The sequence below is a fragment of the Colius striatus genome, chromosome 18, assembly GCF_028858725.1.
Source record: "Colius striatus isolate bColStr4 chromosome 18, bColStr4.1.hap1, whole genome shotgun sequence".
Classification (NCBI taxonomy): domain Eukaryota; kingdom Metazoa; phylum Chordata; class Aves; order Coliiformes; family Coliidae; genus Colius; species Colius striatus.
The window spans coordinates 9745619-9770741 of NC_084776.1; the positions used below are offsets into that span (position 1 = coordinate 9745619).

The 25123-nt window shown below is 43.8% G+C and overlaps 1 protein-coding gene across 5 annotated transcripts in view; it reads left to right on the forward strand.

The window, feature by feature from the left end:
- The window catches only part of GAS7 (growth arrest specific 7), a 98193-nt gene that overhangs the window by 64142 nt on the left and 8928 nt on the right, over positions 1-25123 (forward strand). For all 5 annotated transcript variants that reach the window (XM_062010494.1, XM_062010496.1, XM_062010495.1 and 2 more), the window contains 7 exons: positions 5993-6082; positions 8174-8289; positions 13810-13884; positions 17110-17188; positions 21088-21216; positions 22557-22680; positions 24021-24100. In XM_062010494.1, coding sequence (XP_061866478.1) covers positions 5993-6082; positions 8174-8289; positions 13810-13884; positions 17110-17188; positions 21088-21216; positions 22557-22680; positions 24021-24100 — 693 coding nt within the window. The remainder of the gene's footprint in view (positions 1-5992; positions 6083-8173; positions 8290-13809; positions 13885-17109; positions 17189-21087; positions 21217-22556; positions 22681-24020; positions 24101-25123) is intronic.

Sequence of the window (25123 nt, forward strand, 5' to 3'; positions counted from 1 at the left end):
AATCCCCTGCTTTGGCAGACTCTGACCAAATCAGCTCTGGACCTTTCTACAGCCAGAGCAAATGAAGAGAGCTTCTAATCGCTTTTGGCAGAATCTTCGCTTTGAAATAGGAAGCTTATCAATTGGCTAGGTTAGTGATCAGGACTTCAGTTGGCTGTTCTCCCCATGTCATCACCCTGCCAATGCTAAAACTAATGTGGACTCATGATGTTGAAGCTACCTAGACAAAGACTAGCTGGGCTTCCTTATCTGAGTAGATGTAAAACTGCCCGAGCCTTTGTCTGTGCTTAAGCTCTTCTGATACCTCCTCCAGCCTTTGCATAAGGCAGTTTTGCACAAATGGTTCCATTTGGCAGGTGAACTCATAACATCTAGTGAAGCTGGCTTTGTACTTTGCAGGTCTCAGCTGAAATTGTGAGGCAGATACTGAAACTAGGCTGTCTGGCACAGCTGTGCTGTGTTTTAAGGTGCTGTGAATGTGCAGAGATCAGGAAAAATAATCTGCTTTTTTAAGTTGAAGAAATGAGCAAGAACGTTGCCCTGGTTTAGTCACTTTAGCACAGCACAGTGAGCTCACCCACTGTCTGCTCATTTATTTCTATAGTGTCTTATGTAATAAACGTGTCGTTGATTATCTAAGCCTCGACCAAATTGTACTTGTTTCATTCATGTTGCTTTGGCCATGTCTCATTTACTGGTGAGTGCCAGTAGCAACTTCAAAGCCTACAGAGAACTTTGAAATCTACAAAGGGAATGTGCATGTCCAACCCAGCAAAGTTTCTTGCTCCCCTGCACGCTGCTCTTGTGTAAATCCCGTGTGCTCACCTGCCTCCCTGGGACTTCTTCTGTCGCCCTTTTGCATCTCAGACGTAATCAAGAGTCACCTACAACATAAACAGCTCTTTTGCCATCACTACTGATGTACTCTTGTGAAATGTAAGATGGAGTATTTAGCTGTTAAGTGGATGATTGCTTTTACTCTTGATCAGTATAAAAGCAGAAGTGTTTTAATCTGTTTGTTGAGTTTAGTACATGGCAGCCTTGTCAAGAGAAATGCATCAATTTGTGTTGCTTGTCTGGTTTTCATCTCCTCTCCCTGGGCTTTGGTGTCACCATGTTTTTCACAGTCTGTCTTCTCTACCTGTGTACCTTCTCCCAGCCTCAGCGATCCAGTGTCTCTCACACAGGTTTCATGGTGCTACTCCTGTCCATTGGCAGCTGGCAGGACATGCTGCTGTCCTCTGGCATGTTTGCTTAGCTTATATTTGGAGTATGCCTTGCTAATGTCTTGTCATTAATTTTGCTTTGTTGCATGCTGACAACAGCCATGATTTTTATCAATGAGGAGGCTGGATGAGGACTTAATATCATGATGAGGCTGATTATCACCTCAGTTGTCCCAGCAGAGGCTGTGCAAATATAATGTGGGTTGTAATGCCATGTTTCTTCTAAAGTTCTGTGACTCCATCATCAACTGAGATCTGTGTTTTAATTTGATTTATTCCTTACTGACAATCACATCTGTGATGGCTTCTGCATGCTTTTGTTCAGACCTTGTTGGCTAGTCAGTGTTACTGAAAGAGATCAGGACTGCAACTGTCCTGTTGTTTGAATTTGGCCCCTTGCATGTAGCAGAATGGGCTGTCAGGGATGCAGTTAGTGAGAGCAGTGGTCCCTCACACAGAGAGGGGGTGTCACTGTCTGTGCGACTGATAGAGGTATTTAATGCTGTTGAACACAGGATAGCACTGTGAGATGTGTTGGGTCTCTTTAACATCAGTCAAAAAACTCATCAGTGGGACTAAGCTGGTGAACCATGGTGCTTTTTCTTTCAGCTGCCTTTGATTTTAGAAACAAGAAAAGGAGCATTTCAGAGAGGACTGGGAGGAGAGCAAGATGTGGTCACTCCACTACTGGCATGTGGCCATGTCCTGCTCAGTCCCAGCCTCGTGTTACCCTCCCTGCTGGGAAACCCTGAGAGGTTTTGGAAAGGTTCACATACACAGATCCAAGAGCTCTTGTTTAAGAAAACTTTGGTGATGAAAGGAAAGAGTCACAGGATTTCCTACCTAGTTACATATCATTTTTAGTAATATTCCTAGAGTTTTAAAAATATTCATTCATGCCTTCTCCAGGAATTTGTGTAGAAAACTCTTAAGTCTGTTAAGTTCTATTTACCACCCAAATAGCCTCTTTTTTTTTTAATTGCAACAGCCTCTGCTTTTTGCTTTTCAAATTCTGCCACCAATTCCCTTGTAAATGTGATACTAAACACAAATGGCCTCATGACTTTTTCCAGACAATCCAGCATTGTTTCTAGGCAATTAAGTACAAGCTTCTGAGAACTGAAGGATGTTTGATTTATTCATAAAACTTTGAGCTTGATGACACTCTTTGAGAAACATATGCCTCAACCCTGTTGACATGTGTACTCCCCATTCCTCTCCCTGCTGTGTGCGTGGATGTGCTGTGGTGCATTTGGCCCATCGCCAGTCCGAGTGGGGACACTTCCAGTGACTGTTTATTTCTTCAGGACATTAGTGATATAAACAAGAGTCTTAAAGTTTATAAACAGCTTCCATCCGACACAGATTTAGGTTTTGTGAAACAGGTGCTGTTTTTAGCAGGGAATATTAAATTCCCTTGCAGTTTCCCTTCATGGGTTTTTAAGTTGCAGGGAGACACTGGTGTGCCACTGTTACATACTCCCTGCAGCATGTCACCTCCATGCCCTGTTGCACAGTGCAATAATGCCCAGTCTTATGGTAAAGGCTGCAAAATACACTCAGGAGTTATTTGTTTCCTTTCTTGTCACTGGATACAGTGTTGAGCTCTAGAATTCTGCCTCAAAAACACTACTGCCTTCCTGGGAAGCATGTAGTCCTTTCTCAGTTGAAATAAATTGTCTTGGGCAACACAAAATTCCACTCAGCAGTGTTTGCACAGGGGACTTCCTAGCCATTCTCTGCAAGACTGCCAATAAGAGGATAGGTAGAAACCAAAGGAGCTTTTCCCTTCACCACTGCAGTGTGGGTGCTCCTGATGGGGAGATGTGAATCATGTCCTGTGTCCCTAAAACTTCCATGCAGTCTCTTTACCTCTTTTGCTTTCTGCTGCTGTTTTTAACTTGAACTATGGACCTTGTCAGTCTACTCTCAGAGGCAGCACCTTGCCCTGGATGCTCACAAGGTATGTTGTGTAAGCACACGTGGTAGCTGTGCACAGAGCAGGGTTTTGTGTAGGCTGGAGGTGTTGGATAGGCTGCAGAGGCTTCACATGATGGAGGTGCTGCAGGGGATGGATATGCTGAGGAGGCTGGAGGAGCTGGAAAGGCTGGTGTCTGAGTGACCTGTGGCTGTCATCCAAGTTTTTTATTCAGTGAGTGTGAAATGAAGCATCAAAGCCAGAAATCCTCAAAGCCAGATGCTGATTAAACCTGTCTTGACATCATATACCTTTGCATGATTACCTTTAACATTGTCATTGCTAAGAATACTTTGTTTTCCCTCTCTCCCCTGCTCTGGGAGGATGAGCTGCAACATTATTCACTCACAGTTAGCAATTGGCCTCCTATGAGATGTGGCAGCAGAGCAATTGTGTCTGGGTTATGAGGCCATCTCACTCTTTAAAAGCTAAACTACAATATATTGTGTTATTTGAGAAATAGTGTGTGTCTGTGACAGCACAGGGACATGCTGAGATACTCTCCCAGCCCATCAGCAGCAGTGACATTGATTTGGTGATCTGTGGAGCCTTTTCTGTGTCCACCCTGGTGCACCAGTCCAGCACTGGTCCAGGTTGGTGCTTGTCAGACACTGTGTGAAAGCAGCACTTTGACTCAGGGTTTTTAACCAATATCTTTAAGACATTTGGATTGTGAAGCTTCCTTGTGGGGGTGAGAGGACTGTTCTGATAAGACAGAGCAGCAGAAGTGCCTAGCACCAGTGCTTGGCAGTGCCCACAGCAGCTCTGTACGCCCCTGTCTGTGCTGCTTGTGCCCAGAGTGGAGCTGCCAGCTTCTCTCTTCTGGATGGGATCTGCTTGCAGGCTTTTAGATATGGTAATCGCTGGATGGAGAAGGGAAGGTAACCCAACCTACCCAGCCTTGTAAACAGGGCAATTTGGGCTTGCAGTGCTGTCCTGAGATAACTGAGCTGTCAGGGAAGGGGCAGAAGAGGAGCAAAACTTTAGCAGAAGCAGAAGGCATCGGTGAAATGTTCCTTATGGAGGGGCTTTGTGCTGAATGGTGTGGTGGTGACAGAGGTCAGTCTGGGATAACACAGGGGCCCATTGCTGGAATGTTCCCTGATGCTGCAGGGGTGTGGGGTGCCCAGAGAGGGTGAGCACCAGCACCTCTGGCAGGCAGCCTTCCCACTCTGAACCAAGCTCCTGATGTGTGGCATTTCTGATGGGTACGACATGACGGAACAGGGAGGTGTTTGGAGCAGCTCCTGCTGCCTGTTGTTGGGGCTGTTTAGCTGTTGGAGCCTGTCTCTGGTTGGAGATGAAGGCTCACCAATGCATGGCTTCTGACTGCAGAGTGGTAGGGAAGTGAGAGCCGTGGACTCTGACCTCCTGCAGATCAGATTGAAGTACAGTGGGAGCTGGAAGGAAGCTGGAAAGAAACATGCATGATTTAGGATCTAGCTGAGGTGACAGCCAAAGCCACCATCCTTATAGAGCCTTCAGCCTGCTTTGAGATGGACCTGGCATGCTGTGGGCAGAGGGATTTTTGTGGAGAAAGCAGATGGAGAAAATTCTTGCATTACATTCAGGACAGACACTGAAACTTGATGATGGGCAGACAGCAGCAGACATAATGTGGGTTTGTAGGAAGCGTTGTATCAGCTAAAGGCTTTGTCTGCATTGCTTTAGCATGGTGGGTTTACAGTGTCAGCACTTCCCAGCATGTTGCCCTGTTGGTTTTGATCCTCTCTGAATAGCCTAAAGGCAGATTCACTTTGTGTAAGCACTACCCTTAGGTCTGCCTGTGCAGCTGTCCTAATGCTGCCCACAGCTTTGGGTTTGGATTTCCTGTGAGCTGTTAACTGGTCCAAACAAACCCACAAACCCATACAGTTATATTTGTGAGTCTTCCATCTCCAATTTCTGTTGGTTCCTTGATGAATATAGAAGTGTTCTTAGTGTCCAGTGAACCTGCACATACAATAAGAGGGCAAATCTTTTAGTTTGCCTGTCTAGCAGAAATTTTAGGTGAGCATTATATACTGGCAGTGAGCTCTGACTCTTGCTGGTGCTTCCCCTGAAGGGCTTAACTGCGTCCAGAGTTATTCTGTAGCTGTCATGCTCTTTGCTTCCACTGTGCTTTTATCAGGCTACATTTTCTACTGCAATAACTTAATGAGCACTTGTACTCCTTTATTCCTTTGTTTAATGACTGTATGATGAGTCCTGTCTCACAAACTGCAGTGGGGTTTGTGCACTGAAGGCTTGCTGACTGTAGACAGTCCCCGTTCCTTTCTGCAGAGAGCATGACTTTCATCTAAAAAGGACTCTGGGGTAAATGCAAGGGCTGTTGCACTGAAAAAAATAACACTTTTTTCTTGTAATCCTATAAGAACAGAGCTAACAGAGCCAAGATTTTCTGGTGAGATATGTCAGCAGTGCTCTCTTCAGTGCTCTCTCCTGCTCACAGCATTTCTTGTGTTCAGGATGTGCTCAAGGTGTTCCACGTCAGGGTTTTTACAACAGTTTGTTAGGGATCCAGGAGAACTCCCTCTGTGGTGATTTCCAAATCAAGCAGATTTCCCTCATGTGCAGTGGGTAGTTTGTTTCTCTCTGAGCAGTTCCTCAGAGGAGCTTTCTGGGAACACTGAGCTGCTGTTCCCATGCAACAACCATCACTGACATGCATTCACTGTGGATTGTCTGTTTGAAAGTGTGTGTATATAACCTTCCATTTGTATATTTCTCATCAACAGCTAAAGTTCATTACCTTCTAACTCTCTTTTGCTTTTTTTTTCCCCCACAGATAAACTGTGTGACTTTCCCCCACCCTGACGTAATGCCAGAGCAGCAGTTGCTGAAGCCTTCGGAGTGGAGCTACTGTGATTATTTCTGGGTAAGTAGGCAGCCAGCCACATGCCACATTGCAGCTCCTGAGCTGCTGAAAAAGTGGAACAAACAGCTTCATTGGTGGAACAGGGTAAAGAAGAATTTGGGCTGAAATGCAGTGTGTTAGGGCAACACCAAGGAGACTGAAGACATCAATGAAGATCAGGTGGAAACCATCTAACCAGTCTCAAATGTGATTATTGGAAGAATGACCATAAAGGCAAAGTCAGCTGTCAGGAGATGGTTTTGGTCAGGAATTGGGGACAACGTGAGACAAACTGCACGTCTCAAAATGCCTCAGCCAAAAGGACTGTGCAGCAGGAGGGGAGATAGCAAGTTGGCTGAGAGGGAATATAATTTCAGTGTTTCCCAGAGGATGAGTGTCAGGGGTGCACAAGGAAGCAGATAGTTACAGACTGTGTGTTAAATTGCAAAACTCACTCCCTTGGGATATTCTGGAGGCGAGATGATAAATGGCTTCTTTAAAGGAAGAGGTCTGTGAAGGACAGGGCCATTAGCTTTTAAATTGAGTAGTTTTAATGCAGCTTTCAGCACAAGAAGTCTCCAGTGGCTGTATTTCTGTTTGTACCATCTCATGCTTAGCTCCGCTTTCAGGATCCTGAATCAGGTTAAAATGATACAGTAGTCCTTCAAGTGTGGAGCTGAGAGAAAAAGCCCCCCACTGGAAAGCTGATTTTTTTATAGGGCAGGTGGAATACTATCTCAACAATGAAGACTTTATGGATTTCATTTGTATTATCAGTTATCAAAGCTTTTCCATTAAAAGAAAGAAGAGCTTCACTTAATGAAGTGTAGTTATTGGAGGCACAGCAGCACCTCATGTGTGCTCAGCATTGCTGTGGGGACTGATGGCACTGACTTGCCAAAATTAACTGATGTACTTGCAAATGGTCACGTTACCAAGCCATCAAAGTTTCTTCAGTTTCTTCCAGACTTCTGATCCCAATGAGCTGTAAATTAATGGCTTCTATTTTGCATATGTCCTAGAGAAGTCACTGTCTGGCTTGGTTCTTTTGATTTAGGTTGGCCACTGCTTAGCTGCTTGGGTTTGGTTCACATCTCACTCTCAATGAAATTCCACTTAAAACTGCCTTTCTTCTGCAAATTTGTATCCTCCCACAGCTCTGCTCCCAGGCTTTCTTCTTTTTTTGACCTTGTCTTCCATGGTCTGCCCATGACTCACCCTCCTTCAATCAGCTCTACTCCTCACATTATCTCAGCTGCCCAGTGCTTGGTGTGGCATCCTATAAGTCTCACACATTGATTATTGGGGCGTTTTTCTCTGTACAAACGTGCAGCACTAAGGTTATTGGAGCAAAACCTGTAGTCCTTAGGAAAGTGTTCTCCAGGTCTGTTTGCTGGTAGAGGATAGGAAATAAAAATCTGAAGTAGGAAAGTGCAGAGAGGAGAGAGAAAAGAGAGAACAGAGAGATGACTGTGGTGTGGCTTGTAGCAACCCTGAACTCAGTGGAGCAAAGGGTGGAAAAGGCTGTGTAGGAAACAGTGAAAGATGAGCTGTATGGATGTAATCTGTTGAACAAGTTGTTTTAGCCTGCTTCACAGCAGATCTGTGCACACTGGCTCTGTGTTTCTGAGTGCAAATCAGGGTTGGACTTGACAATCTATTAAAGATAATTTAGGGCTGTATTACCCTGAAATGAGCAGCAGTATCCTCCTCTCTCCCCCAGCAGTTCCCTTGTGCTGACTGCAGGATCCTTTCTTCTCTTTGCAGGGTGAGCCATCAGGGCTCGTGCTTGGTGGAGCCAGCCAAGGGCATATCGGCTCTGAAAGGCCATGGGCAGAAGGGAAAGCGAGGATGCTGCTTTGTCTTCAGCATAGTTTTATACGAGCTAAAGATAACTGTAAAACAAACAAACAAAAGGAATAAGAGGAGAAGGAAAGAAAAAAGTGTTGAACTATTCCTGAGAGGGGCTGAGGTGCTGTGTCCATTGGAGGAGGGCTCTTGGGACACCACTGCTGCCCATTGCTCAGACTCCTTGGGCAATTGCTGCAGGGAACTGTCTGTCTGTGGTTTTGATGCCCATATCTCCTTAATGAACTTCCTTTTTCCTTCCAGGCTGATAAGAAGGATTCACAAGGGAACAATACAGTGTCTGGATTTGAAATTCTTCTTCAAAAGCAACTTAAAGGGAAACAAATGCAGAAAGAAATGGCAGAGTTTGTTCGAGAAAGGTAACTAGCATCTGCTCTCAAATAAACTATTTACAGCATTTCTTTATCTTTGGTGCATTAATGATGTAGCTTAAACTGTGCAAAAGATATGCTACTAATTGTTAAAGAACATTTAATATTTCTTTGAAAGCCATCCACACTCTCCAGCCTTTCCCAGCTCTCACTTGTCTCTCCTGCTGTGCCTGTCCCAGATGCATTGCCCACAGGCTGTCCATTTAGATAGAAGCAACCAAGAAGGTTTTAAGCTGCAGATTCAAGGATAAAAGATGGACATGGAAAAAATCAGGGTAGGGGTGATATTTGGAAAGGAAATACTTTGTCTGGAAAAACAGGGAAGCAGTTTGTTGACATGGAGCATAGGCATGATTTCCTAGGGGAAGATGTAAGGGACATCCCTTAGGACTTACAGTTATGGAGCTAAACTACACATACAGATATTTAGAGTGAACCCCAAGTCATAAAGGCAGATGTCACTACCAGAAGATGCCAGAAGGCTATTAGTGGTCTCTGTTGCTCTGCTGACATGGCAAGTGCACTGAGCACCAGACAGTTGATAGATGCCCAGTTCAACTACATACAGGACATGATGTGACATCATGACTCATAAGTAGTGTCAGTGTCATTTGAAATCACGTGTCATGTGTCCAAGCCAGTATAAATCATGTTGAGAATGACTCTCAAAACTTGAGAACAGCCCATCAGGAACAATGTTAGGCAGAGCACTCTGATGGATGTTGTCTCCTAGAGGTAATTGCATCAGTTGAAGGAGCTGCTGTCATCTGCTATTGCCTCTGTGTTGGTGCTTGCTGCTGAGTTGATGTTCTTGCTCCACTGCTGCAGACACAGCGTGGCTGTGCTGGTGCAAATCAGTAGTGTTGGAAGTAATTAATGAGGCAACTAACAGGCACCTGTTTTGGTGGTTGGGGGACAGTTCAACTGGGCAGAACTTGCACATAGCTGCTTTCATTTGTAATTTGTTTTATTCACCTTGTCTTTGTTTTTTTAGTATTAGGGATATGTCAGCGGTGCAGAAATGCAAAGTATAGCACAGGTAACAGAGACAGGAGGTGCAGAGTGTTCAGCATCCACATGTGGTTCTCACTGGATTTGACATAAGACAGTCTGAGAGACCATTGCCTCTCTGAAAAAGTGTGACCAGAAGGTGCAGGTAGAAGAAGGGATCAGCTGGCAAAAAGAAGATACTGTTGAGAAATAGTTTTGCTAAGCTAGAAGATGAGGAGAAGGCAAGCAGAATTGTTACAGCCATGGCCAGGGAAAAGTGCAGGAGAGCTGCTCCAAAGAAAGTAATATAGAATGAGATCTGGCAGAAACAAAAGAAAGGAACATTCACATTCAGAAATAGGAAAAGTTGGAGTGAAATGGGAGAAAGCAAGGACGGAACATCTCTGAGACTTGTTTGTGTCCTCAGTAGAGGAAGAAGTAGGTATGTTATAGAAGAAAAGACAGAAGAGATAAACTGTGTGCTGGAAACAAATTAGAACTGACTATGAAGAGGATCTAGATGGGAGTTATAAAAAGAGTAATATATTTTTCTTCTGTATGGAACAAATGATTTAGGATTACTCTGTGTGGAAAAGGAGGAGGACAATGTATAGCTGGAGAAGTTACTCATGGAAATGAGAGCTCAGGCCATCAGGGGAACCTTTACATTCCCAGCTAAGAGGAAAGAAGTATGGTAAAATATTCATAGTGTCCATCAAGTGTCTTTGGGAATAGAAGACCGTGTGTAACTGCAGGTTTTCATGTCCAGAAAAATTCTCTCCATCTGTACAACCAGCCTCCTGGAAGTGGGGTTCAGGCAGCTAATAAAAATAGCTTTAAATAGGAAGTTGGGATGAGACATGAAAACTAGATTTCTTCATCAAATATCCAACAAGAGCCAATAGTAACTGAAATTTAGTTTATCAGGTAGATGCTTTTAGAGGAGCTACTTGTAAATAGCAACCTTAGACTGAGCTCATTTAGTTCTTGTTGCCAGCGGTAGGGTTATAAGACAGGCTTTAAATTTTAATAAGACAGCAAGAAAAGAAGGAAAATAATTAGTAAATTGACTGAACTGAAGGATCAAGGATGTGGGTGTGAAAGAAAGAAAGAACTACTTTAAATCAAAAGGGAAAATGCTGGTCCAGCATTTGCATTCAAGTAAACACTCCAGAAGGGTCAAGGAAATCTGCAGACTTCCCTGAACAGCATCAGGCTCTCTGAGTATAAGAAACACTGTTTTTATTAACAAAGGAACAAGTTCTTAGTCTTTTGGCCACTTGCTTTTTAGTTGAGCTGGGCTATACTTAAATTTAAAGTAAATAGCAGATTATTTAGCTACGTGAAAAGAAACACAAGCAAGAGAATGGCTGTAGTGAGTTTGGTGAAGATCTGTGTAGCCTGCTGGCTTTAATCAGACCAAGGCAGTACTGAGGGCATAAGAGCATGACAGTCTCTGTCCCAGCTTCCAATAACCAGAAGTTTGGGGATTTCCAGAGCCAGAGCTTGCCTTAGGTCTGCCATGTTCAGCACATACTTGTAAACATCCCCTTGTTTTTCTATTCTTTTTAAGTCTTTTTTTGACCACTGCAGCAATGTGTAGAAGAGTTTGGCAATTTATGCACCACAGGAAAAGTAATTATGTTTCTATTGTCTGCTAATTTCATTGTTGCTTCCTAATCTGGAGAAATAGTGTATAAAGACTCATAGTCAGTGTCTTCATGCAGTGATGACTGTGTAGATGTATGTCAGATATCTTCCATCGCCTTGTCTCCATGTTCCTCGTGTTGTCTTAATCTATTTAGTTTCTTCTTTCATGATAGTCACATCAGATCATCTTTGCCTCCCTCTGTAGCTCTCTAATTTTTCTTCATCCATTATAACATGATATGACTGAAACTATTTGAGTGTGAGCACACAAAGTACTTCATTTTTAAAAGAAAACACAAGAGAGCAGGGAATAAACATCCAAAGAGCAACCAGAACCAGTAAAGTCAAGACAGTGTAGGTCAAAATTAGCTTGTAATCTGTAATGCTTCTGTCTACACAGGGAGTGAAATTGTGAAAGTTTTCAAACAAGTTAGTGGAAACAAGAAACTTAGAGTGTTTTTTTGGTGTGAAAGTGGAGTAACTGAGAAACAGCTGTGTGGATTTCTGGAGGAAGGCTCACAAGGCTCTGGACTCCGTGTACTAACGTGTTTGCAGGATGTTTGTACCAGCCAGGGCTAGGAGACAGTATTTCTTTCCCTTTTTGAGATATGCCTTCATCTTTGGTTTTTTTTTAGCCTCTTTCAAGGTGTTGAAGGTGTTTTGGCCACAGATGGTGACAGGATGAGAGGTTGGGGTGGAACAACTGATGTCTTAGAACTGAGGCTCTTAAGCAATAACCAATTCACCTTTGTATTGTTGTTTTGTTATTGTTATGCCCCCTTGCCAGCAAGTCTGCTCTGCTAGTAGTACCATCCACCTGCAGTACAAGTGATACTTGAAATCCCAGAGCCTGGCTCAAAGCTTCCATTGAAGCCAGTGGCTTTGTATGTTGGGTGCCGTGCTTAGGACAGGCACTGATGGCAGCAAACACAGTGTGTCTTGTGTGTGAGTCTGAAAATCCTGAGGCTTGCTGTATTCAGTCCTTCCCCAGCTACAACAGTGCCAAGGAACAACTTCATGGGGATTTTAAGATTAATTCTTTTCACAGCAGACTTTTATGTTGGAAGATGGTTATTCCTGTGTTCATGAGACAAATTCTGTGAGGATCTGTCTGTACAGGCAGCTCAGAACAGGCAGCAGACCAGCTATCACCTTTGCACACCTAGCATCCAGAAGGAAATCACTCAGACATCCTTAAGCCAAAATCCAGCAAGGATGGTGAAGGACAAGAACCAGACCTTTGATTGGGAACTCCTGGTAACTGAGGCAAAAGCAGTGATCCCTGGCTTTGGGCTGGACACTTTAGTGTCTTACACTTAAGCATTTCTCTCAGCTACATTTAGATAGTTGTATCTTTAGTATAGTTTACCTGTGCTTGCTTTCCCAGTCCATAGAAATTGTAACTTCTGAGATAAGATTAGTCTCATCCTGAAGAAGGTATTTAAGGTAGGTCAGGTGAAATGTGCCTGGATAAAGCCCTTTTCATAGTGAGGTCCTAACCACAGTGCAGCCTTTGGTGCTGAACTGTATTTGTTGGTCTTGCTACAGCAGATGTGGGGAGCTGGCTTTGTTCTCATCTGAGAGGGAAGAAGGGGAACCCCCCATGCTGAGTGAGGTCTGTAGTTGTGCTGTGCCATGCTGAACTGTGTATCAACCTTGGACCTTAACCAGCTGCATCTCAACAGAGTGACCTCCAGATCATATTTTCAGCAGCCCAGGATATCAGACCCTCTTAGCTAGATCAAAGGGACTGTTTTTGTCTTGAATATGCCACACATAACAGTATTTGTTCAACTAGCTACTGCAAATGGGCATGCCAAAAATATCCCACCTTCTGTCCTCTCACTGGAAGGAGGTGGATTTCAATGCAGGTTTTTCCCCTGCTTGTATGCAGTTAGCACAGAGTTGGGAGTTGCTCCACCTGGGTGCAACCCAGCTCTCTCTCAGACATGCTCTGTTGAACAAGCTGGTTTGAAAACTTGCAAATAGCCAGTTGCTTGCCCTAGTTGAAGTTGTGTTTACCTTGCAAATATTTCACTAGGAGAAGAACTCAGGGGAGACAGAGATGGATTTCAGGCATGGGGTATGGTGCATTCAAACCAGCAACTGCTGGTTTCCTTCTCCTGCTGTGCAATCAGCATTTAGTCTTGACCTCTTGCTCAATAGCTACACTTGTTCTTCTCTCTGCAGCCATTCCCATAGTGGTTGTGTGCCAACAGCTTCCCTCTCCTGCATCCCCACTGCTGGGAAGCTCAGATCCTGTTCCTAGTGTTGAGCAGCTGAGTGATGGGAGAGAAAGGCAGGGCAGTGGGTGGGATGGATGAAGGATAGGGGCTGCATCATCATATATCAGTGACAGAAGCCCCTGCAACATCTTCACCAGCTTTGCCACCTGTAATGGGGAGCTGGAAGTGTTGATGTCCCTGGGAAAGGTGCAGTTCAGTACCCCAAACCTCTTCTGGATTTCACCTGTGTGCTTGCATTCCTTCAAGAGTGTGCAACTTCACATTTAGCAGCAGACTGAGAGACATGCTTCTCAAGTGAGCCCAGATTTGCAGACAGTCCATGTTGCACAGTAGAAACACTTTGTCCTTGTTGTTTGCTCTCCAGAACTGTAGGTTTTTCTTCTCATTTTATCACACATGCTGTCCTGCATATATCTCTGCTCTTGCCACTGCATTTTTAGCATATGGAGGGGAAAGATGGATCCTGAAACTGGTGCTGCCAAGCCCTGGAGACTGGAAGGAAAATTCCTGTTGCAAGATCTGTTAAGATGCAGAGAATTTCTTTCAATTATGTGTGGGGGTTTTTGCCTTAAACCTTACTTACTGCTGTCTTTTTATTTTCTCTTTGTGTGTGTGAGTGTAGGATAAAGATTGAGGAGGAATATGCTAAGAACCTGTCCAAACTGTCTCAGAATTCCTTGGCTGCTCAGGAGGAAGGGTAAGTGTGTCTCTGACTTCTGCAGAAGACAAGAATTTAACATAAAAGACATTCCTCCTACACTGGTACATGTCTTTTTCCTGAGCTCTCCCATTGAGTAGAGGTTTATTTAGCTCAACATCCTGAGTGTGTTGGGGAAGGTAGAATTGGGGTTTTTTTGTTCCCTTGAAGATGTTCATGGCAGATTTTTAGGAATATGTATATGAAACAATGCATTTCCATAATGTGTTGATGCTGTCCTGTTGTAGTCAGCACTAGTTCCTTTAGGGAATAGCATGTGTGAATACTGAATTACTTTGAATATGGAGGAATATATGGAATATATTCTCAGCTGAAAGTAGATCCATAAGGTTAAGCTAGTAGAATTGAAGCAACACAGACAGAAGGAGGACAAAGAAGTCTCTTCTCATCATGGGTCTGGACCTCGAAGAAGAGCAGCAGGTTGTCCTTTATTTACAGCATGCTCACACTTTGGAAGATATTAAGAAAGTATTAGGCAATGCATTTAAGACTAGGTTGCAGTCCTTAAGTAATAATGAAGAGACAGCAGTCCTGAAGTTGTTAGCTCTACCTGTTCCAACACAAGCACTCTTAAGCACTGGAAACCAAGGTTGGAAATTACTGTCCTCACCCTAGTTCTGACACTGTTTCTACTGACAGTGAAGCTGCAGGAGGTGCTTGCTCAGCTTCTAGTAGGCAAGGACAGAAGTGACAGGAGGCTAACTACACTGTAACTTCTCTAAGTACCTACATTGATGATGATTTCTGTTCTTCTTTCCCCTTTAGGGATGGATGTTAACTTGTTCCTAGCAAAGCTAAAACCACTATTTTTCCACATCTTCCTCCCACTTTCTCCTACTCCCAATAGGAGAAGGGGATAATACCTGAAAAAATTAATGGGAAGGAGAGTAGGGGAGAGTAGATAGAGAGGGAATGAAGATTGAAGCATGAAAGAGTGTTGAAGTAGAGAACTGAAGGGGACATAGGTCAGAGTTCAGGAAGCTGGGAACACTACCTGATAGTGCCCTGCCTGGAGTCATTGCAAGGTAAGGGAATGGAAGGAGATCCTGCTGGAATTTCTCCTCCTGGTGCTGTGGTGGCAAGACTGGCTGGGCCCAGGAAGAGGCTGTTGAGAAGATCCTGGGAACTGGTGAGGCCTAGGAAGAGTAGGAAAATACCCATTCTAAAAAGTGAGGGAGGAAGACCAGCCAACAGGAGGTTTTGAAGGAGCCAAAAGTGGGACTGCAGCCCAGCACACTCAAAGTAAACGTTTTCCAAGGTCCTTCTCTCTTTCTGAAGAAGGTGTTAGTCAGAGGACCTCATGAACTGCTCTGTGAACACACCACTTACCACTGCTGGCTTCATACTGCACTGAGCGTTTTCCAGCTCTGCTGTCCAGCAAGCTATGGAATTGACCCAAAGTGTAGGCTCCTCTGTAGTGTAGCCCCCCAAGCTCCTGTGATGGGAAGAGGACACACCATCCTGTATGTGAGTGGGACATGAGGGTGAATGAGACTGGGACCAAGTTGTGGTATTGGGATGGTTTTGTCTGAGTTGCTGTGAGTACAGCACTGCTGCATATACTCTGATACATCTGTGGTCATTTAAATCATTGCTGTTGGATAAGAGATGCAGAAGATGCCTAGCAGGCTGAAATGTGGTCTTTACTCAGATCAGATAAAATAGGGACAGTGAGAACTGAGCAGGGGCATGAGATGTCAGGGTGGGACTAGGGAAGTAGAAGAGTAAGCAACGCTTACATAGGTGAAACAATGAGGTTGTTTAGCTGTGATGAGCACCATAATTGAGAACTCATTGGAGAAGCATCAGAGGTTACAGATTGTTGTTTTGAAATTGCAGATGACAGTCAATTTTTCAGGCTATCAGGAAGAGGCAAATGTAACTATCTTTGAAAAGGTGGAGGGGGAGAGAGAGAAGGAGCTGGGAAGTTGCAGATCACTCGGCTTTATTTAACCTCTGCAAAGTGGCAGAATAAACTAGAAGCACGTATTGGAAAACTGAGGTGATGAGCAGGTACTGGGGATGCATATGAGAGAACCAACGTCAAACCAACCTAAATTCCTCTGGTGATGAAACAATAGAGGAAGTCAGCATCATAGCTCTTAATTTATCATAGTGCTTTGTAACAGGAGAGTCTTGTTAGGCAGTCAAGGGAAATATGTCCTAAATAAAGCCTAAGGTGCAAGAAGTCATACCCATTGCCTTCAAAACATAAAGAGCAGAAGTTGCTGTGGAATGAGGTCCCACAAGGTTCATCCCAAGTCCAGATTTTTGTCAATGCTTTTGTTGATGGTCTATGATACAATAAATAGTGCAGCCAGAGATGAGACAAAGTTGGGAGGAATGATATGTACAATTCCAACAAAAAAGGTTGCAATTAAGAATGATGTTGTTACACTAGAGAAATTAACTGCAAAAAAAAATTCGATGCATTTCAATGAGGACAAAGTAGCAGGTTTTTTACTTTCACAGGATGTGAAAGATACAGTTACATAACAGTTTGTGGGAGAAGGATCTGGCTGTAGTGAATCACAAGCTTATTCATCAACAACTTCACGCTGTTGTCTAAAAAAGCACTCATACTGAGAGATGCAGAAGAAGGAATGTCTGATACAAAATGATCTGTTACCAGTTTAGCAACTGGAAGATCTCTGCTGGAAGGTGGTGTAGCTTTGGTTATGACACTTCAAGGGGAATCCAGGCTGCTGGCAAGGGTCTAGAGGAGTGCAGCTAAATTGCTGTCATCTAGGCAATAAGGAAGAAGGTGGTGAGTATACTGAAGGAAACACTGAAAGGCTTCTCCTAGGAGGAGCAGAATAATCTGTTCACTAAAAGTAGAGCAGAAGAGGCAATGGAAAAACTGCGTTGGTGAACATTTATTTTAAGAATTAGAAAAGATCTTTGTTGTGGTAAGTAGCTTAGTACTGCAGTGTCAGGCTTATGGAGACTGTGGCATCTCTCTATCTGGAGATCATGGTGAACAGTGTTTTCAGAGATCTGCTTCATACAATGCCAATGTAAATCTGCCATGGTCACGAGGATCAGTTGGCTTCTCAGATTTCTGCTATCACTTTCCTGTGGTTTTGCTGGGCAAGATATGGTACAGAATGTTGTACCCTGTCTGTCTGACATGATCTGACAAGTTGCACTGGGAGGATGTGCAGAAGGCAGGACGTTGATAACTGTTGCTCTGTGTTCTTCCAGCACGCTAGGAGAGGCTTGGGCTCAGCTAAAGAAGAGTCTAGCTGATGAAGCAGAGGTTCACCTCAAATTTTCTTCTAAGGTAAAGAGTCCCTCCTTTTGCAAAGATTTTTGCCCTGTAATTGATGTGGATTTCCCTCCAGTGCTTGTTAGTGGGGAAAACACACATGGCTGTGGTACAGATTTAGAATTTATAAGCTAGTGAACAAAGTGATTGAAATTCTGTCCATCCCCCTGCTGAAATGATAGGTTATTTGAGCTATCTGATGAGTAAGTCAAAATACATCTAGCCTTAGTTTTTCATGAAAAAGAAGGAAAACTGATTCTAGAGGTTGTTCACCTCAAGCTCTAAATTCCAGCCTGTTCAAATAAATGTACCTAGAGCTTGTACAGACTACTTCTGTAGAGGAAGAAATACAAAAATGGTATTTGTCTTCTCACCAAGAATCTCCTGTATCTGGAAGCAAGAGAACCAAGACTCTGGCTTCTTCATATCATTATCCTTTCTGAAAAGTGCCCTGAGAACTTACTTCATGTTATTTTTGTGTCTTTTCTCAAGTGATGCCCAAGGAGATTTTGTCTATAAATTATGGTATTTATCTAGTTTTTTTCCACCACATGTGACATATTCTTGTGTCCTGTTACATTATGTTAACCTCTGTGGGTGATCAAGTTCAGTACAGTGGCAGATATCTCAGTACAACAGCCATGTTCTGGAGGAAAATTATAGCTCTGCACTGTTTGTAAGTGATTATGCAGAAGTTACTCAGGCAACCAGGCGCTGCCTTGGTAACCCACTGCTCTGCTTCAAACTTCTACTTCAGGGCTGTAATTAGTGAAATACTTTTTGCTCCCTGTTGTTCTCCAATATTGTTTTCCAGGAGGAAGAAATGCACCCTGGAGTGGTGTGTGCCTGTGGGCAGGCAATGTATAGGGGCTCTTTCTTTAGTTTACTTTTCCTTAAACCTTGCACAGAATCCTTCACAGCATCCTGTGAACTCTCTCCACTGTTCTCTCACCTGCTTTGGGAGTTTCTAGTTCCAGCTTTCTTTTATTAACAGAATGTTTTTAAACATATTGATTATTGCTATTACTTTCAGAGAAGTTATTCTTAGAATAATTATATGTAGTCAGTAGTTGAACAAAACCAATCAGTGCTGGCACAAGCAGTCAGTACAGTGCAGAGCTCACCAGGAGTACCCAGACATAAACACTACCCTTGATGATACTGAACATGACAGTCCTTCAGGGCAGTGTTACATTGGGGGTCACAAACAGGTCAGAGAAGGTGACAGCACTCTCACAGCACTTGGAACATAAAATGTTATGACACTACTAATGCCTGTACAGACTGACATGGCAGCTGTAGATACATGCACACGAGGAATCCTTCAAGAAGGCCACCATGGTGCTGAACCTCTTCTCCAGCTATCTGATTATCCCTCACTCTGCTCCAGGAGGGGTGAGTTCTGCTGGAACAGAAACTGTACATGTGTTACACTAGTTGAAGGTGTGTTTCCAGCCATTCTGGAAGTGCTACTGATGGAGCAAACAAGTACTTGTGAAATTGGAGGAATTTTTGAAGTGTGGTTTCTGATAATTCAGCTGTGTGTTTTCTCCAGCATCTAATACTATGATTAACTCTGTGTCTTTCTGCCTAAGTCCCTACCATACTGGCCCAGAGATACAGGGTCTCTGTTCTGTACCTGATAAATCTCAAGAAGTTTGCCAAAAAAACTTCTTTGTTGCATCTCACCCATTCAGTGATGTGGAAGTGTCAGAGTTGTCTCTATATGCTGCTGCTTTCAATATCTTAATCTTCAGAAAGTAGTTTATGGATTTTTTCCTCTGTGGCATCCATTTGAAAGTCTTTTAGCAAATTCTTCTGGGAAAAGGAAAAAAAGACTAAATATGGCCAAGTGTAATGCAATGTTTAAAAGCCTGGGGCATTCACATGTGAGTCTATTTTGGTAACTCGTTGTACCTCTTGCAAGATGGAAGTTCAAGCAGGATAACGATGCTAGAGGAAAGCTGACTGCCTTCACTGAGAAGTCTGTCTCCTTGATTCCCAAAACACAAAACTGGAGAAAGCAGTTGCCTAGTTTGTGTTTTGAGCCTCCTGGTGATGCATTTCCCATCTTTATGAGGATCTCAGAATTTCCCGTCCCATTATAAACCAAGAGAAATAAGCAAATGTCTTTACTGGTAGGCAAGTAGAACTCTCAATGAATTGGTCTGGGAATTTCTGTAAGGATTTTCACAGCAACATTCACTGATGATGAGTGAGTCAGGTTGCCCCTTCTTCCATTGAGGATGATTGACTCATGTTGGCTTGTTTGCCCAAGTTAATCTATTTATTAATGGAGCAGTCTGAAGTGCAGACATAGCAGTGTGGCTAGTGCAGAGTCAGCTGGACAGAAACATCTCTGCTGACTGTAATATCCTCTGGAGTTCACTGAAGCCATCCTCAGCCTCTCTCTGTTCCAGTTCTTGTTTTGTTGAGCATTGACAATGCTTGTGGCACAGTTTTATTATTTTATACCTGTTCTTTAAACAGCTTGTGTAAGCATTCTGGACCACAGAGTTGTGAACAGGTGTTTATTAGCTTGCTTGGGGCCATCCGGAGACTTCATCAAAATACTGTCCAGAAGTTTCTACTCCAACCCCACCAGTGGACTGTCAACCACAGTGGATCAAGTCAGCTGCATCTTTGTCTAGCAGAGCCTTGAATATATCTAAGCAGAGAGATTTCATGACCTCTCTGATCAACTTGTTCCAGTGTCCAGCTACCATTATAGTGGATTGTTTTGGTTTTTTTTTAATTACATTCAACCTGAACCTCACAAAGCCCAATTGTCTCTTGTGATATTGCCTGGCCTTACAAAGGAGAATTTGGCTCTATTAACCTTGCAAATACCTGTAGGCCAGCTGTAGACTGTGGTGCCAGTCTTCATCTGCCTAATCAAGCTCTGCTTTAGGCTTGTTTAACCTCTAGGGTGTGTGCTAAAGGGCCTCCACTGTCTTTGTAGCCTCTCTCCATTAAAGGCTGTATTGAGCTGCAATGAAGTTTCCTCCTTCATTAAAGTTAACACTGGAGAAAGGCCAAAAAGCCTTGCTTTCAAGGACTATTTGATACTGCTTCACTGTGGGCAGTGTTAGGGGATTATAGACCCATCTCTCCTGCATTGATGGAGTCCAGCATCCTTACAAGAGAGAGAATAGAAAACAAGACTTTGCTTCTGTGGAGGTGAAATATCAGTATCCTTTCAGAGCATATTTCCTGAATGCTAAAGCTGTGTATCAGAAAGCCAAAGATCAATATGATACAAACTCTTATCAGAGTTCAGTATTACCAACTGTCAAGTGCTGTTTGTGTGGTTTCAGTGGATCTCTCCTGAGTTCATTTCAGTGGTTTCTTGCCACTCCTTAAGGACTTTCAAGTAAATACTCAGGTTTCTCTCTAGGCTCCCTTATACCTGACAGAAGTAAATAAAATGTGCCATTACTGGATCTATTTCCACTATACAGCAACTGCAGATGTGTCAGTGTGGACAGTCCTTGGACTCACCTTATTGCAGTCAGGGTTTTCAGCTTTCATTTGTGTACTTTGCTGTGTTTTAAGCAGGTTATGTCAGTTGGGTCCACATCAAAGCACCTCAAGTAGTATTCTGGATATTGCCTGCAGTTTGGTCTTACATATAAGATGAGAGATATGATTTAGTGGAGAGATAGGAAGACCACATTTATGTCCTTTTTGTCCCTTCTGTAAATATTCACTTAACAAAGCTTTCCTGTGAAGAGCTGACTTGTGCAGTGGCTTCAGTCAGAGGCTCTCTTGGGGAAGTGTTGCTGTATGACATTGCCTTTGGCTGTGGTGTCTCTATTGTTTCCCCTTTGTACCGAGCTCTGCTCAGCAGAACAGGGAGGAATTACAGCCCAGCTTCTCATTATTGCCATTTCTTCTTTTGTTTTCATAACCAGCTTCAGAGTGAGGTAGAGAAACCCCTGCTCAACTTCAGAGAGAACTTTAAGAAAGACATGAAGAAGTGTGACCACCACATTGCAGACTTACGTAAGCATCTGGCCAGCCGCTACGCAGCCGTTGAAAAGGTGGGAGCAGACATCAAACTGGAGACTTTATGACATACTGCTGGTTTGGGCAGAAAAGCAGTTGCCCTGTGAAAAGCTTCTGTTCTGTCACAAAGAACCACAAAGGTTTCTTTTGAGTGCTTTTTGCTGTTTGTTGTGCTTTGCCAGGCCCCAAACATTGGCTGCTTAGCTGAGATTTGGGAAACTGGGGCCTACAGGCAGGGCTCGTGTGTTGCTGCTGAACTGTCTTTTTGTTTCATCCTCCCCTTCCCAGTCTGGGGCAATATGTATGATGAAAATACTCCTTGCACATGTGCATCTGGAAGTCACATCTGTTGCCCTCCAAGTTTTAAAACCCCCCTCCCTTGGAATAGCAGCAGGGTCGGGGCCAAGGCTCACCTGGCTCCATGTCCTCTCATACAGTGGCCAAAAGCAGGTGGCCAAGGAAGGCAGCTCAGACCTGCCACAGCAACTCACAGACCCTCTTCATTCCTGTTTTCTGTGCCTCACAGTAGACATCCTCACCTGAAAAATCCACGTAGATGCAGCACCCTAGTGTCAGGGGCTATTCTAATATGAACATCCACTAGGTAGCTGAGGTTGTGATTTAGGGAGAGTTACACCCACAAGTGCTCTCTTACCAACAGTTGGCAGGAGGCAGCATACCCGTGTCTTGGCTGCCAAGACACTCAGGCTAAATGGAATCCTCACGCGGCTTGGACGTGGGTGTAAGCTGGGAAGGAAAACACCATGCTCAGTCAACCCAGAAGGTTGTTAGGGCTTTCATTAGAAAGCTCTGAGTGCACATGAGAAATTCCTCCCAGGGACAGGTTTGTTTCAGGACACACAAAGTTATTAGACTCTGTGTATGTAGGGAAGGCATTTTTCTGCAAAACAGCACGTTCTTCACAGCCAAAGAAACACAGCGCTCAGTAAAGGTACTGGGGGAAAAAAAAGAGTGTTGAGGAGTAGAATAAAGAGAGGAGCTGTGCCTGCAGTGTGTACCTGGTGAAGCACACAGCTCCTCACCAGAATGCTTTCCTGCAGCTCCCTCTTGCGACGTACTGAACTAAGCAGAGTTCAGGTGCTGTAGTGATTTGTTGGTGACGAGTTCTGGTGTAGAAAACCACACATCGTAAGAACTTGAATCCCAATTAGGACCCAGTTTTATGCAGTCCCTGACTTCTTTCTGTTTTCTGTGAAACACTTGTATGAAGGAGATCTAGGTGAACCTCCTTCTGCAGGGGGATTGGACTAGATGATCTCTAAAGGTCCTTTCCAACCCTACCATTCTGATTGTATGAAGTCAGCTGGCAGCTCTTTTCCTCTAAAACATATGACTCCTCTTTAATTACTCCAAGGCCCGGAAAGCCCTGTCAGAGAGACAGAAGGATCTGGAAATGAAAACACAGCAGTTAGAGGTGAAGCTCAGCAACAAGACAGAAGAGGAAATTAAGAAGGCAAGACGGAAGTCCACTCAAGCAGGTGAGTACCTGTGTCCATCAGCAGCAGGAGGCAAGCACAGAAGACAGGAGCAAGAGGGAATGCCCCATCCCACAGTCAGTGCTACCCAGCAGCCTGGCTGTGGTGCCTGCACACAGCAGCAGTGTGTAGTGATCTCTCCTGGAAATGAGGCCTGCTGCAAGTGGGTGATGGGACAAGAGAGCCTTGGACCAGAGCACTTCTGCAGTCCCACTGGTTACTGAAAAATGGCCTGACTTTCTGCTCCTGTTCATGGCTTTCGTATTCATGTCTGTACTGTGGCTCAAATTCACTGGTGTGGGTGGAGGATAACCCCAAGTCAGCTCCTGCAGAGCGTCCTGGACCGTGGGAGCCGTTAGTTCAGCCTTGTCAGACTGAGCATCCCCTGTCTGAGTGGATAAACTTATTGCCCAGCTTCGTGCCCCATGTCCTGGCTTCTTCATACAGTTTGGTTGCCACCCCAAGTTCTAAGTCCAGGAGAGACTTTCAGGTGTGTTTAGTTGTTTAACACTTGTTGAGTCTGTGGAGTCTAAAGCCTGGGTTATCCCCAGTTTATATTTGTATAAAGACCTGTTCTGTACCTAGAACAACAGGATGAATTTGAGCCCTGGGCCTAGACATCAGACCATTAGGGAGAGTGTAACTGAGCCTTATTTGAAGACAGAGAATTTACTATTTGGAAAACCATAATCTCCAAGACATGCCTTCCAGATTTTCCACCCACCTTTCCCTCTCTGTCAGAACAGAGTCCTGCAACAAAGAAAAAATTGAAATAATCACAGCTTATTGTCTTAGTGCTGTGAATACAGGAGGAAGCCAGAGTGGAACTGTGCATCTTCTGGGGCTGGAGAATGCATGAATGTGCAGCTGGGTTGGGGTTACACATAAATGTCCCTCAATCTCAGACAATCTAAGCCTGACACTTCACTCCCTTTTAAACAAACCCAGTGCTGCCCTGCAGCTCAGTAACTCATCATTAGTGTTTCTCATTTCAGGTAGAACTTCCTCTCTGTCACATTTTTAACTGAAGTAGCTTGCTTTCATAGTTCTGGGCATTTTGTAAACTGTTACTTAATGTTCATCTTTTCCTTTTAAAAATCTTGGTTTTCCCCCTCATTCTTTCTCATCTCATCACCTGCTCTTTTACCACACATCAAGTGAATGCATTTGGTTGAAATTTTGCTGCACATAACAACTGCCATGTAGCAGAACTGCCTTCAGCTCCAGCAGGACTGACCTTCAAACTCTCTGGGTCTGTTTGCAAAATCTGAACTGTAATTTCCTACTAAGCTCCATCACACTGGCTAGAAGAGACCAATGTGTTGCTGTCTTGAACTTTTTAGGAGACGACCTGATGCGCTGTGTGGATCTTTACAATCAAGCCCAGTCTAAATGGTTTGAGGAAATGGTGACCACCACTCTGGTATGTAACTGTGTAGCATCTTACTTACAGAACATTGCAGAACTGTGATAGTGAACAGCATTCATCACTCAGGGCTAGTTACAGTGCAAAACAGTTGGAAAAACTGGATGATCAATCTCCCATTGTATTCTCCATTCTCAGTTCTAAGAAAAGCTCATTATTAGAGGAAGGAAGAAATAATTGTTTCTTTACAAGAAGGCATTAAAACAGTTCATGGCTGCTTAAGGGCCAGAACAATGGAATGATGCCCAGGAAGGATGTAGTGCACCAGGATGGCATGGAATCCATTTATACATTAATGAACTTTTGTATTCCATGATTTTAAAGTTTCTTCTCAAGTATTGGCAGCTCAGGAGAGGTGTGCTTTAATGGGCTGCAGTTCTGTTTCTCTGAAGATAATACAGCTCATGGTATTCACCTTAAGGACCTATACCTTTGGGGTTAGTCACCAAGGTACCAAGATACAGCTTTGATGTGCTACATTCCTTGAAATACCTGTACTTTGGCTTTAGGGCTCTTCCCTTATATCATTCCTTAGAGCCCTTCTGAACAGCAGCCAGTTGCTTTCAAAAGTTGGGAAGTAAGAATGTCTTTTGCATGTATTTTTCTCACTGGCCAAATACAAAACTGTAAACTCCTCCTAATAAGATGCAGGGTAATAAATTGCCCAGCATTTGGAAGTGTGTCAGTGCAATATTTAAACTGCAATAATAAAAAGGCAGATAGGTGAGTGGAAAACCAGGAGGTGAATATCTTCCCAAAAGCAGAACAAGAGAGAGAAAAATATCTGTTCCTATACATAGTCTGATTCTCCTCCCACCTTCACTGGTGGTTTCTCACTGATGCAAATGACACTGAACATCCAGATATGGCCAAGTGAATTATATCATAGAGTTGGTTTGGTTGGAAAAGACTTTTAAGCTCATGGAGTCCACCCCCTCCCTTCACCCTGCCAAGCCCATCACTAACCCATGGTCCTCAGCTCCACAGCTTTGCAATAGCCCCAGGGCTGAGGACTCTCCC